General features: G+C 39.9%; 2 protein-coding genes across 4 annotated transcripts in view; one reads left to right on the forward strand and one right to left on the reverse strand.

The window, feature by feature from the left end:
* The window catches only part of LOC110973239 (TBC1 domain family member 19-like), a 164,548-nt gene that overhangs the window by 148,573 nt on the left and 1,322 nt on the right, over positions 1–14,653 (reverse strand). For both annotated transcript variants that reach the window (XM_022223917.2, XM_087132983.1), the window contains exons 2-7: positions 12,663–12,776; positions 12,309–12,381; positions 11,953–12,074; positions 11,096–11,170; positions 8,575–8,638; positions 2,146–2,306 (exon numbers count right to left, since the gene is read on the reverse strand). In XM_022223917.2, the coding sequence (XP_022079609.1) occupies positions 2,146–2,306; positions 8,575–8,638; positions 11,096–11,170; positions 11,953–12,074; positions 12,309–12,381; positions 12,663–12,767 (600 nt within the window). In that variant the 5' untranslated portion in view covers positions 12,768–12,776. The remainder of the gene's footprint in view (positions 1–2,145; positions 2,307–8,574; positions 8,639–11,095; positions 11,171–11,952; positions 12,075–12,308; positions 12,382–12,662; positions 12,777–14,653) is intronic.
* The window catches only part of LOC110973240 (cholecystokinin receptor type A-like), a 106,644-nt gene that overhangs the window by 70,126 nt on the left and 21,865 nt on the right, over positions 1–14,653 (forward strand). For both annotated transcript variants that reach the window (XM_022223920.2, XM_022223919.2), the window contains exon 2: positions 436–507. The gene's annotated coding sequence lies outside the window, so the exon portion shown is untranslated. The remainder of the gene's footprint in view (positions 1–435; positions 508–14,653) is intronic.

Genomic DNA, 14,653 nt, shown 5'->3' on the forward strand with positions numbered 1-14,653 from the left:
CAATCAAATATTAACTTTTTTCAGAATCATCCACACGGAAGGCTTTTTTATACAAATACGCCAACAAAAAAGAGATACATGTATGTTTCTTCAAGCATAAGCAGAAATATCGAACACTATTGCGTCATCTAATAATGTTGATTGTGGCTAATTTTTTAACACGCCTGTACCCGGCATTGTTGTGTGACTCAACATGGCACAGGAAAGGCAAAAATCAAAGTTGTTTGGAGAGCGGACAAGGCCCAAGTCTTCATACAGTTAATTGAGAGGGTTGCACACTGGTCATGTCTGGTTGTGCTTCACTGGTGATGCGGCAGGATACTCCTCAAGGAATTGAGTTCACCCTACTGCCAAACGTTTGTGCGAGCACCCAAGAAACACATTGATCTGCACAACTGAGCCACTGACTGACTTTTCAAATGTTTTGCTTTGCAGATTGCGAATGCTGGGAATAGGAAATGCTGCTTCTTATATTGGTACATGTACTGGTAGGAGTGAAATTAACAGGTGAGTACCAACTAATTTTGTTGTCTTCATTTCTAAATAAAGTACAATGCGGTGGAGAAATGTGTCCATCTGGACCAATTTCAACCTAAGAACACATGTGCCCTCTGATAAGGAAAGTAAAAGCAACCTTGAAGTCTCACTCCAGGTTCACCGGTAGTTTAGCCACATTAAAAATCACGGCTATGGCTGACAAAGCTGTGCGTCACATGCTGGCGAGTAAATATATTTATTGTACTGAATACTGTATTTTTTTCCTGACAGAACAGAGGATACATGCTTGTCTAGTGTAATTCCATGATCAGAATTAGAAGCCATCACTGTAGTGGCAAAACGCTCGCAGACAGGTGGTGAATGTGCCTCACATGCCTCTTTGACCAACAGGGTGCGCGTCGTGATTTGCCACATGCACGTGCGCGTCAAGCTGAAGAATGTGCGTGTGAGGGCGGTACCACCACAGTTACGACATCGAAATCAGATTAGCCTATAGCTTTCTTCAGTTAACCGCCTTACAATTTGAGATATGTTTAAAGGTACAAGACACCCTAACGGGGGTAGCACAGTTATTTCTCAGTTGAATGCCAATTTGGTATGACAAACGTGAAATTTATGTACATGTACACTTTACATGTACCTGCTGCAGTAAATATCTATATATAGGGGCAAAGATTTCTTGATGCAATGAAAGAAGTTCCGCAAAACTTTCAGAAACAAGCTCATTTCAACTAATTAAATTCACATAATCACAAGACCATTACTTCAATTGGCACCAATATGAATTCTAAACTTAATGCTTATTCCTTATTCCTAATCTTTTCTAGGTTTTGTGTTTCAAATAAATCAATGCATCCTACTGTTTCAAGATTTGAGAAAAAGGTGATTTTCAAAAAAAATAGACTTCGCTATTTTGGGGTAACATTTTCTGTAAGATTGAGCAAATGATACGTCTCAGTAACAAATATCTGCACAGAACGTTTTGCCAAACCTCTGATTGTAGAAAATAACACAGCTGCCCCTTTACAGGGCAGCTGTCAAGCAGATTCACCAAACAGAATCCTGGCTGTAGGTAGGGCAAGGATGTTGCAGGAGGACAATTTTGCATACACATTAGTTACACCCTATATTTTTTCATAATTTTTTTTTCCTCCGCATTATTTCTTTACTTTTTTTGGGGGGGGAGGGAACTGTTGACAAGTTGACAAAGATATGCAGAGTTGAAAAATACTGGTATGCCTTAGGGTTAAAAAAGGGCAAAAAATGAAAAGCTTTTACCTTTTTAAAACATAACACGCACCAGGGGACAAATTGAAATACATGTGTACATGCAGATCTACATCACAGGTCTTCTAGAATTCACTGCGAAGTACATGTACATGTAGCTTTCCAATTAGTACAAGCATTATTAATAAATCTGCATGGAAAATATTACTTCTTTTCACAAAAAGACCCCTTTCTATCATCCCTCTACAGACATTCAACAATATGCATCTCACAATCATGACAATTAATAACCAAGAAACATGGATGGCAACGGGCACTAATCGCAAAGACAAATATCTACATGTACTCTCCTCGAGTCCACCATGATGCGTAATTATGAGTATTATATTGCTAGTCTCACATTCAAATGGCCATACATACCAGCTCATCCAACGTCTGGACTTTAAAGGGCAAATGGATGAGGCCCCAGCTGTTGATACCCCCAGCGAGCTGTTGCCCAGAGGAAACATTGGGATTCTTCAGAGTGATCAACATGTCCAGGAAATCTTTCGGGGCATAGACAGGCCGAAAGGCACTCAAATCTGCAAACAAAGAAAGAAAAGAACAACTAAGCCCTGCCGACAAATTAAAAGACCAAGACAAGTTTTGTTTTCCCAATCAAAAGACCATAAGACGAGGTTATCCTTCCTAAAATGACTACTCTTCATGGCTTAGGCTACGTGCTGACAAAGCAGTTCCTCATCAAGGTCCGTTTTCCCCATGTGTAATGGCCTTCTGCAGGTGTTGTTTATGTACCGTATATAGTGATTGACTGGTTTTGGTCTGTAAATGACAACATGAATGACAAGCAAGGCATTCACCCGAGGCCAAGTCCTAACACTCCATCAGCTTCTCCTAGGAGTATTTAGTTTTCTAGGGGAAGAGGTAGTTCCTCCTGCTTATCAGATATGATGAAACGCCAACTCCTCAGAAGTTCTAAATGGATGGTTTTTTAAAAGATTCACCCAAAAATACTAAAGTCGCTGGTATGGACGAATCTGGCACACAGAAGTAGAAGTCATTGCTGTAGTAGCCCAACACTTGTGCAAAGGTCGTAAATGCCTTAATTGGCAAACAGGGTCTTTACAATTTGCCAAAATGAGCACAGACCACAAGCAATGAATTCGTCCAGCATGTGCGTCAGTGTGGGTGCCAACTCCACGTCTCCTCCTATTAATTTTTAACTTATAAAAAGTTGTTGACGATTGTTGTCAACATGCAATCTCTTGGTCGAGCTCTGGGCTCAGAGGAAGGAAGAACCCATTTATGAAGGTACTGTTAGGGCTATGCCAGTGACTGCCTAGAATAACTACCCATTAATGTTTTGTCTGAATGCAAGCCGGTATGGCGTCTGTAATTGACCTCTCTCTTTGCTTGTCACAGTCATATTTCTAGCCTACCAGTGGCTATGGCTAGCCAGTAGGAGAATAATTCACAGGGTTGAAAAAGAAGGCTCAAGCCGATCGAGCTCCAAATAATAAAAACGCATTTACATGTACTATTACTAAATACACTATGAAGAACAGCCCATTTGCCTCTTCAAAATAATGGGGTGAATATCACTTTGAGGCAGATCCTGAAACCAGCCAAGGGTGTTATTTCTCCTAAGTTTAGTCATTCATATGGATAGTAAGCAACATGAAACAGGTCTATACTGCTGGGTAGACAAATCTTCAGTGCTTTCTCACCCTATTCTTTCACTCACATCGTTTCAAGCTCATGATGGAATGTCTTTCCTCAACGGATCACCTCCGAACCACTTCACTTGTTCTACATAACAACATTCTCTTTAAATTCAATTCGACATTGGCACCCATTCTCCAACTTGTTTTGGTGTTGCTGCTTTACACAAGCGAACGAATGGACGAAATCCATTAACACAATGGCCAGAGGGGAATATTTGATTACTGAGCAAATTAAAAAGTGCAGCCACACAATTTGTCCCTCTTCACTTCATCGTTCATAGATGATGTCACAAGAGAAATGCCTTCATTGACAGGACAAATTAGCACGCCACATGCCTACCAAGAAAATTTATCACAAATCTACCAAATGCTAAACGCTTTTTGCCATACTTTGCTTACTAATTTTGAAATCGTATTAATATTCTAAATTAGTCCAAACCTATATGAAACTGACAGATAGAATCACTCTTCTTTTTGGAGGCATATTTATATGCATAAGCCTCCAACGTCTCTGTCTCCGTTTTTTTTTATGCATAATGGACCCTGGGCCCTTGAGAGGAAATACTGCCGTAGCACAAAGCTTCTGGGAGCAGTTCCTGTAGAAAAGCCAATTTCCAGATGCAAACAGATCTGAGCTCATTGTGAACTTGTATCAGTGCTGTGATCCAGGATGGAAAGAAATTTACAAAACATTGACAAGGTGCAGACTCTTTCCCAAAAGAAAACGATTATGTATGAACCCTGCACTCAGTTTTTCTGGCACAAAACTCAGCAAAGGAACAAAATATGAATGTTTAATCCACTAAAAAAAACACAGTTTTGTATCAAAAATAAAGAAGAAATGTCAGTCTTAAGGTGCAAAGGAATAGAGTGTACAGCCTCAGAATTAGCAGTCATGGAGTGACGGGCATACTCAATTCCCGTCATGGATTGTTGGTTCTAGACTCACATGATTTTCAAACCCCCCAAGACGCGTTCAAACAAGCTGCACCACCATGACTAACCAACGGCTGAGGAGTGAGCTTCTCGTTCGAGGCAACCTGATGGTGCAAACACGCACCCACCCACACATCCACACACACACACAGAAGCAATTTATAAACTAAACAAATTCTGCTCTGGCTGAAATTCAAAACCTCCCACCTGAAAAACAACGAACCAAAAAAGCCACGAACAAATTCATTTTCGGCGATGCAAAAGATCCATTTAGCGGCTGCACGTTCAACACAGGAGACAAACGCCACAGGGATACTAATTTCCGTGCGGAGTGTGGATCCGTGTACACCGACACTTTGTGTCAACTGCACACCAGTAGAGTTCATGCACGTACCATTCATGCTCCTCAGTATACTCACAATCCCCCCCCCAACAGCTGCAACTAACAGTGGTACATTCACACCGTCAGATTGAGACAACTGGTATATCACACGTTCGGGACTGATACTCGGTGAGAGTCCTTTGTCGTGAGACTTGCTTTAATATCCTGGAAACAACTGTGAAGAAAAAAGATACTACTTTCGAAACTATTCTAGAAGCACAGCATGGACTTCCACTGATACCACTGCTTCATCCACAGAGGTCAAAACAGACAAAAAAAGAGAAGCGATCAGAAACGAAGAAGCAGAGACAGAGTCTAGAAAAAAGTCTCTGGTTTCTAGTAAATGTGTGCTGTATATCAGGGTCTGCTGCATCAGTGTTTGGTCTTTTTTGCCACTTTGTATCAATTATTAATTTCAGCCCAATTTATTGAATCAATTGAGATCTTCACATTGCATTTCTCTTGATCTTTTAGGGGAGGGTATCATTGGAAACCGTCCCTCGTGTATACTTAATGTGTGTCAAAGTTTTTATATGCACTTGGAATGTTACCTTTTTTCTATTAAATCTGCAGTTGCAGAACAGAAACTCAAAATTCTGTCTCTGCATTGTATTAAAGCTATTAACATCAGAAACTTGAAACTCTGTAGCCTAATGTGATTGAGCAAATCGCAAGCATAGAAGTCTGGTACATTCACAAGTTTAGTACATGTACATCTATATCTATGTATCAGCCTCTAACCAATACAGGCTGATCTTTCTCATATCATCCTTTAAATGACCATCAAGGTTCAAACTTGTACATTCAAATATCACAAAAGACCATAAAGAGGAACTTCAAGGCCGAATGCTCCATGGTTCAAGGAGCATGTTTTTATTTTCTTCCGTTGGATGACAGTTTATCTTTGACAGCCCCCGTTTTACTTCATTTTTCTATCCGATATGGTACATGGCTATAGATGTAAGATAAAGAAATCAAATAAAGATCTCTAGGTCAACCAAGCATAATACTTCACAGAATTTGGAAAAGTGATCTTTTTCAGTCCTTCATTTCATTATGATACGTTTCATGTCATGCAACTTGACTTGCTCTAAAAATGCAATCTGTGCGTCAAATACAAGCCATCAATCATGTGTACATAAAGAAAAATCCTGGCCAGCATCTGGATGGCTTTGGCCATCAGTTATCCAGATCATATGATCTGTTTCAAGACTGGCCAGCTCAGTTTCAACCTCATTTTTACAAAAATGAAGTGTAGGAAGGAGGATGCCTATTGTCAATCAGCTTCAAAAGCTGCTCTTTACAAAGAGCTCTATTTTATTTTTAGCCAAGTTTTCAGTTTTCTTCAGACTGTTCCTCATGCCTGTCAGTGATAGGCAATGCCTGCATTTCAAGTTAACTAGGATGATCGAGAAGTCTGAGATTTTAGCTGGAAATTTCTAATTGTGGCCGAGTTTACACATGCACAGAGTGTACACCAAAAATAGTACATAATCAAAATCACTATCACAGTGGATCTAGTGTTTCAGTAGAAATCAAACTGTAAGATGTCGGCTGCATTTCAAACTTTCTACCTGAGATGCTAAGGAACGGACCGTCGTATTCACTGCAGTTATCATTTTTTGTCAATGTAACGCTTCTTTATTGTTAGGAGGGTGTGGCCACCTTGCGACTTAATAACGGCACCTCATTTGATTCCCAGTTCTAATTTCCACACGGAAAAGAAGAACGTAGGCCTACACACTGCCTGGCATCAGCTAAACCCATCTAGCGAAACCAGCGTTCCGTTGTCCCACATCTGAAAATCGGGGTGAAATGTACTTAGGGGTACACAAACAATATAAATTGTGCAATTATGCTCGCTTCTGAAAAAAAAAAATAATGACCACCGAAACCACTCGATCAGTCAAGAGCTATGCAAGCTCCCGGAATTGGTCAGGAAATCTCATTCGCCAAATCTATTTTAGGCGCGAGAGGACTGTGACGATTTTGATCAGCAGCAGACAGGGAGGGGGAGCTCGCATATGAGGAAGTCGAGGAGAACATGCTGAGGTCCTGGACAAAAAAGAGGACACTGGTGTGATGTGGCACGGGCCAAAAATAAGAAATGTCGAATGCTTCCAAATAAATTTGTTCCCCAACAGCTAGGGGCCCATGACAGGATGTAACATGCTTTCTCATGTTAATAACATCATCATTTCAGTATGAGGTCTGTATACATACATGAGGCAACAGTGGAGAGCATGCTGTGCTGCTGAGGAAAAAAAAAAAAAAAAAAGAGGAAATGGGGTGATGTAGCATAGGCAAAACACGATGCGTGCTTCAAGACAAATTTGTTCCTCAACAGGGAGTCCCAACAGCTGTGGCATGCTTCTTCATGTTTACATTGTCAGTTCAGTAATTCAGGAACTGTGTACCTGAACCTGTACATGAGGCATCCAGAGAGAACATGCTGTGCTACTGGGAGAGGGGGAAGAAAAGGAGACGGGCACAGGCAAAAAGCGTCTCGAATGTTTGGAGATAAATTTGCTCCTCTGCAGGGAGTCAAGACGAGATGTGACATGCTTCCTCATGTGTCAGTTCCGTAAACTCAAATGTATTCTGCCGTATATTTGGTGCAAATGTTGCCACCATGGAGGTAACGGACTTTGATTTACATTCCACAGAATAAAGTGCACATACAGTGTACATATTCCCTGCAATCGGAATGCAGGTTAAGTAATTCAAAAAATGACAAAGGCAAGGATCAACTACACCAGAAGTCGGAATAAGGTACATGTACATGTAATTGTGAACACAGGCAGAACTATGAATCCATTACAAAGTTTTATGATGCATCACATTAGGTAAATGAGAATTTTAATGGAATCGTTCTGGTCAAAAAAGTTGTTCAAGTGTCACTGATGTCTCAAAGACTATAAAGTCATCTGGAGCTTCCTCTGGAGGTCACAAATCTAACTTGAGGATTGATGTACAAGAACTACAGCTTAAGTTTTACATCTGAGGGAAAAAAACGTTATAGCCAAAGGAGGGTGTGGGCGTCTATTGGACACCCTCTAGGTGGAACAGGCTCCTTGTTTTGCTAATACAAAGGCATAAAAAAGAATAAAACCTGAGCAACTCAGACAATCTTCTCTTCTTTCATTTCAAAGTGAATGTGGACCCCTCATTTCCAAATATTGGCTCAAACTTTGAAGAAATGTGATGCATCTACTGACAGAAAAGAGCCCAGAATGACTCGGGTCTATCAATTTTGGCGAGCTCCACTCTTGCAACTTCTCCCCAAATCCTGCCATGACTCTCGGTAAATTCTTGAGAAATTCAATCAACTCTCCCTGAATCCCACCCCTCCAGATCCTTCAAAATCCAGCTGTAGATTTACTGGTTAATGCTTTTACCCAGAATTCCTTTAATTTATTTTTGTGGATTCTTGGCCCTTCACCACATACATTTACATGCATTATACATGCATTTATATTTTTTGATATGCATACCAACAGTCAACCCAAAACGTTTCATACGGAACCACTGAGGCATCAAATGGATAAATATTCAACAAACTGCCATATACCATAAAAACTCACGGCAAGAATAAACCAAAAAACACAGAAATGAAAAAAGCCATAAAAATTGAAACCATGAGCTGCTGACTGAAAAACTTCCATATGTTACGTGTGTATTTGTCATTACTTTAAAAATAGGACTATTTCCTACAAATTGAAATCTGTTGAAACTTTAAGGGAGCCTTACAAAGTGGTGCATGTCTGGGGCGGGGAATAGCACAGACAATGGAGGGGGAAATCTTACCAGGCTCCTCTGCACCCAGCTCATTCCATCTTCCCCTCAGTTCCTTCTGTTCCGCGAGAGGTCTCTGCAAAGACAACAATTTAAAACTAGAATCCAAAAACAAAACACTTTTTTTTTCAAGTTCACAAGTCCTTTTTCCAAAGAACTAAAGCACCTTGAGTTCCAGTAGAATAAAGCAGGCCATTCCACGCTAACCTACCTGTGGATATTGCAATCAACTACCAGTACAAGTGTATCTGCTAATACGGCCGTTTCACAATAGTGCGCCACCAAGAGTTTGCAGCGCATTGGCCAATCACAATCACAATGTTGTCGACCCAACGCGCGTTTGGAAAAGGTCGACAAATTTTGCGCGTTATGATTGGCCAACACGTCGCAAACTCTTGGTGTCGCACTATTGTGAATCGCCCGTATTAAATCAGAGAATCTTTGAAAGTGCTGTACATGTAGCATGTGAGTATAAGGTGTATCAACAACATTATTGCTAATGTGAGCACTGCAACCTAATACAAGTTTGGGCTTTCATGGCTTCTGATCTTACCCCCAGAACAAACCCAACAACTGGGGGACTGTCAACACAAGTCTGGAGAGTGACAAAATCTAGTGTTTCACGTCCCACCCATCGTTGCCAGTGTGTCCTTTTTCTCTGTAGTTTTTTTCCTTTTGTGTGCTGTAACATTATAGTGACAGGAAAAGGACCCCGTGTGTTTTACTGTGTAAATGTTGTATTTAAATTAACAGTCCAATTTTTATTGATTTAAATTATGCATTCCCTTTTACCTTTTTCCTGGAATTCTTGCAAAAAGTGTTTTACTATAAAAAAAAGACTCTATGCTTCAAGCCATAAACTAAGGAAAGTTTCATTGATGGCAGAGCACTGCCATAGTGCTCTGGAACTGACAGTTTTTTTATCCACATGGGTCAGTTTTCCTTCTTTAGCCAGACGCTAATGCCAATGAGTTCAAATCACAGATCAAGTTGCAACTAACTGGGGGACGAACAAAAGGAAGTTGAACACTTTTTTCACCTGACTCATGACAAATGGACTTATTGCTGGCCAGTGAGAAATTGATTGTAACTCTAATGCACACAGTTTTGCCTTTCAGTATGAGACTGTATGACCCAATACTTAAGGTTCAAGCATAAGCCAAGTGTGAACAAATTTCTCATTAGGGATTTTAATGGGTTTTCCAATCCGATTGCACATTTTTTCCAGCCAATAACTCAATTATTCAATTTCACCTGGTTCCTGCCAACTGGGCTTAAGCAGCGCCACTCTTTTGCCACTGCAAGCATTCTATTTTGTTTCTGTGCTTTTGATTTCCATCAAGCAATTTCTTTTCGTGAAGCATTCCTGTTCACTTTTGATTTGCACACTTGATCCTAGTATTTGGAATATAGAACAAGCGATTTCGCAGCATTTGCATGTGAACAGTGACACACAAGAAGTTCCAATCTTTGAATTCATAAAATAAGCATTTCTTTTCAATCTTCAAAAACATTTCCACTTGTAATGATGGTTAAGAAGGCCAGAATAAAACTGTTTTGGATCGTTATCATTTCATTGCATATTCATAAATACCTGGGACAGTTTTTCTACTCCTATTGGTCGAAACACGTTATGTGACTGTGTATTACCATTTGATAATGCCCGCTGAGAAGGGATAATGTCCACTGCGTAAATCACGCGCTGGCACATGCACACGAGACAGTTTAATCAAGTCTGATTGGTCAGAAGTCTGTAGGAACACGACACACCACGCTTGCACCTAGTTCATTTAAAAAGATTCTATTGGGCAACTGTCAAAAGGAATATACCATAAAATGGACAGGGGTGTTTGGGAAAATGAAGTAAAATTTTAGAACAAAATCATTGGAAATCCATCCCATGTTCACTTCTTTTGACTCTCTGACTAGAATGGTATTAATAAATGAGGATAAATATGTGCTTGGCAGGTTTTAAAGTTAAGACAGGCTCAGGAGACTGGACCCAATTAATGCCTGAGCCGCAGAATTATTCAGTTTTGTTCTGTTCACATGTTTCTTTTTGTTTGAGCCATTAAAGGTTTTGAAAACTTGGTGCAAATGAATAATATGAATAATGTTGTAAGTTTAAGTTCAAGTAAGGTAGTATGATTTTTTTTAATCAGTTTTCATGATCCTCCTAATCTTTCTGAATAGCAAAAGTTAAAAACTGGTCGGGAAAACATATAGCAAGGTGGAGATACTGCATTTTTTACATTAATTTTTTAAAGAGGGCGGATTTTTCCAAGATGGCAGAAGAATTTTTGTGACTCTTTTTGATACTACTGGATCTAACAAAGTTTTCATCATATCCAACACGTTTCAAACTCGCACTTATAGCAAAATATTTCATTAAAAACAAATAAAAATGTTGAAATACTGGACATTGCAAAAGGAGGCAACAGTACAAAATCTCCAAAACAAATTAGCGAAGTAGATGGCAATAACAAACTGTTTAAGTTTTTGCCTTTTTTTCAGTGTGTTTTGAGTATCTCACCTTTCTGGCCAAAGGAACAGACAGCTCCGTACACATGCTGTTCAAACTCTTGAGGATACGTTTCTCCCAAGTAGACTACATGAAATCAGAAGACAGAAGGCACGTCAGATTTCGCACATATTCCTTTTAACAATAATGTACTATGAATGAAGTTGAACAAATCTTTGATTGCTAAAGAACTCTTGGCCTAGCTCTGGAAATTAGCAACACTACAAAACGTTAAAAATGAGATATATCAGGAAATTACCGCATAGCACTTTTAACATAACTCTTTCTGATCATTCAACCTTCAAGAAAAATCAGCAGGATTTAGGAAAGTAGAATATAACCACTATTAATTTACATGGGGCTTGACTGAAAGTTAAACAAACATGTGTTGAGGTGACATGTACACCACTGAATTCCTTTAACTATATAGTTTGTTAGTTTTGCTTTAGTATTTTTCTAATCTCACTGTAATAAGCAGGGGTTTCCTACAATCTACAAGAATGCTATACATGTCGATGGACATGACATTGGTTTCTAGCACAGTGGAGGATTGTGGAGGATTCAGGCAGGTTGCCAGCAAAGAAAAAAGTCTCAGGAAATGGGGTTAATAATGAACTCAAAGCAAAAAGCGTGTATCTGCCCTCAACTCGGCTGCCTACAACCGATGTCTGTATATCTGCAAAGCAATGAAAATGGTAATAAAAGCTCTGTTTGTATAGCACAGGTGGCATTCCATGTATACCAAGCTGGTAGCAGTAATCAATTCAAAGAGCAGACGGACAGTCTGAACTGGTTTACCAATTATCCGAAGGATTTAAACCCCCCCCCCAAAAAATCTACCTAGTGCCTCGGATGGTTTTGTTACCCACCTGTGCCCTCCTGATGTATGTCAAGGGTTCCTTGGTGTGTTCCAAAGGGGTATTAGGGTGGGATGACTTGGGGTAGCTGAGAAGGTGCTTGTAAACTGCATTGTGAAGTTTACGCTCCCAGCCTAAAGGCAGTAGGAAGAAGGGGCATAATATGAACATCGACAAGTTGAAGCACCGCGTGGCAAATTAAACTAAAATAACAATATACCACATCGGTGCTTAGTTGTTTTTAAATTCAAAACAAACAACATCGGCAAACTTTCTTTTTAAATTATAACCAGTGGGTAAACAAACAGTGTTTTAGTAGCACACCAAAGAAAAAAATGCAAATTTACGAATATCCCTTTTTTCAGTACCTGTTTCTTTGAGGCCGTGGGAAACTTGCTCTTGAAGATTGGATATTGCTATACCGGGCTTGGCAGCCTGTGCCTAGGGGGTACAGATGCAAAAAAAAAATCAATCGGGTGAAGAAATGACAAGCATTTATCTTGAGGACTGCTCGCACAAGACTTCAACCGCATCCACTGATGTAATTTATTTGTCAACATACATTGATTCCATGTTAATCATTGATGGGGGTTTACTAAGAGTGTTTGGAGAAATTTTGGGTTATGAAATTCTGACACGGTGTACACGGAGGAATTATGTGACAAACTCACACGCACTTCCTTTGGTTGGGTAGTTTGGAAATTTAGTTTTCGGTTTTCTACCTGAGCAGCCCTTTTTAGCTGGAAATGAAGCCGTGATTTGCGGATTTCTTGAGCAATATGGGCGACAACAACAAACCGTTCCTCTCCTTCAAGTTGACAATCCATGCCAGACAGCTGCAAATGAGAAACGATACATAGCAAATAACAAGCCCCTAAAGTGCAACTCAAGCTAGCTCGGTACTGGGGCCAGTCTACTGGACTACCTCCATATCCTTGGCCCTACCCCAAAATAGAAAGAAAAAAAAAGCAGGAGGCCCCTACCGGTACTTTGCAAAAAAGCTTCCTGTGAGCCCTACGTTTGGGTCATTCTGTCAATATGGGCGTTTCACAGTAGTGCGCATCCAAGAGTTTGCAACACATTGGCCAATCACAATGTGCAAAATCTGTTGACCCAATGCGCGCGTTTGGAAAGGGTCGAAAGATTTCATGCATTGTGATTGGCCAACACGTTGCAAACTCTTGGAGGCGCTCTACATGCATGGTGAAATGCCCATATTGGGGGTCCAAAAAAGTGTGACATTTTTGTGTCCCTGTGCAGACCTGACCTGTGTAATACATGTATAAGACTTGGAAATATCATTTCAATTGACTTCAAAGTACTTTTATTTGTTTGGCAGGTGCTTTGCATTCAACAATTGGGAATGAATCTGTGTAGTAAAGGAATGGCATTGATGAGGCAACAAAACAGAGACTAAAGTTTCCTGAACAGGAAAAGTGGGGCAAAAGTCCAGGCAAATCAATGGATTACTTTAGTGAATGAAGCCGTATGAGGTATCCGGGGCTCATGGGAAATTGTTTTTTTCTGCAAAGTATGGGCTTTTCTTTTTTTCTAGTTTGGGCCAAGGGCCAAGGATATGGAGGTACTATTACTTGTTGACTGGCCCTCGCATGAGCTAAACTCAAACTAATTTGTCTCACTGGTTTGACAAAGTGTCCTGATGACGACAGGCAGACAAGCATCTACAAAATGTAAATGGGCAAACATTCGTTCTTTAAACACTCCCAATGCTTTTTAAAAAATATTCAAAATTTAGATTGGAAAGCATGTTATATCAGGCCCTTGGAGTTTTCAAGTGCCTTGGTAGGCTAGCAACAGGAAACACAATTTCGACAGTATTATAGGGCTCTATATTTGGCCTCTTCCTTTCAAGTCCAAGACAAGTTCGACTTTCACATGTAGCACAGAGATGAATATTTCATTTTGACATCTCATGTCCAGATATGGAAGAACCTCACAAATTCATTCTTGGATGGAGTTCTTTATCTGGACATCACTTGATACCCTGTGTGAAAAATGGTCTGACACATTAAATCATTTGTTTTCTTAGACAGGTCTCTAAATGTTTAGTATTTCCCCAGCTAAATTTGGCTTTCTAGCGCACATATGTTATCCCTTTTCAACAAACTGTCCCAAGGAAAAATTAGTGATATTGGTAGTAACTTACCTAGACCTAGTTCTTTTTAGTATTTAGTTAGTATATTTTTTAGTATATTTTAGTATTTCCCCAGCTAAATTTGGCTTTCTAGCGCACATATGTTATCCCTTATCAACAAACTCTCCCAAGGGAAAATTAGTGATATTGGTAGTAACTTACCTAGACCTAGTTCTTTTATTTCTTTTTTCTTTTTTTTTGGGGGGGGGAGGAGATTGTATATTTGGGGACCCCATTCCTATAACAGAACCTACCCCTAACCCCAAGGGTGTATGAAAAATAATATTGAAATCAGGGGATTTGGGACTGAAGGGCTATGGGAGACCTACATTTTAACTTTTGAATTCACCTTGGTACATGGCTATGGCATCATGCTCAACAACTGAACCTAGGGCTGATGTTGTGAAAAGAGGGCACGTTTTTGAGTTTTGAGGGAAATTATGAGGGGAAACTGTGAGTGTTTTAACACAAGACACATCGTGGATTCAAATCTGCACGGCTGGTTTATCACAATATCAGTAAGAAGTCACATTTTCTAACAACTTACAAAATAAAGCC

Source organism: Acanthaster planci, linkage group LG02, assembly GCF_054643075.1.
Source record: "Acanthaster planci isolate LZ-2023a linkage group LG02, COTS_SCS, whole genome shotgun sequence".
Lineage (NCBI taxonomy): Eukaryota > Metazoa > Echinodermata > Asteroidea > Valvatida > Acanthasteridae > Acanthaster > Acanthaster planci.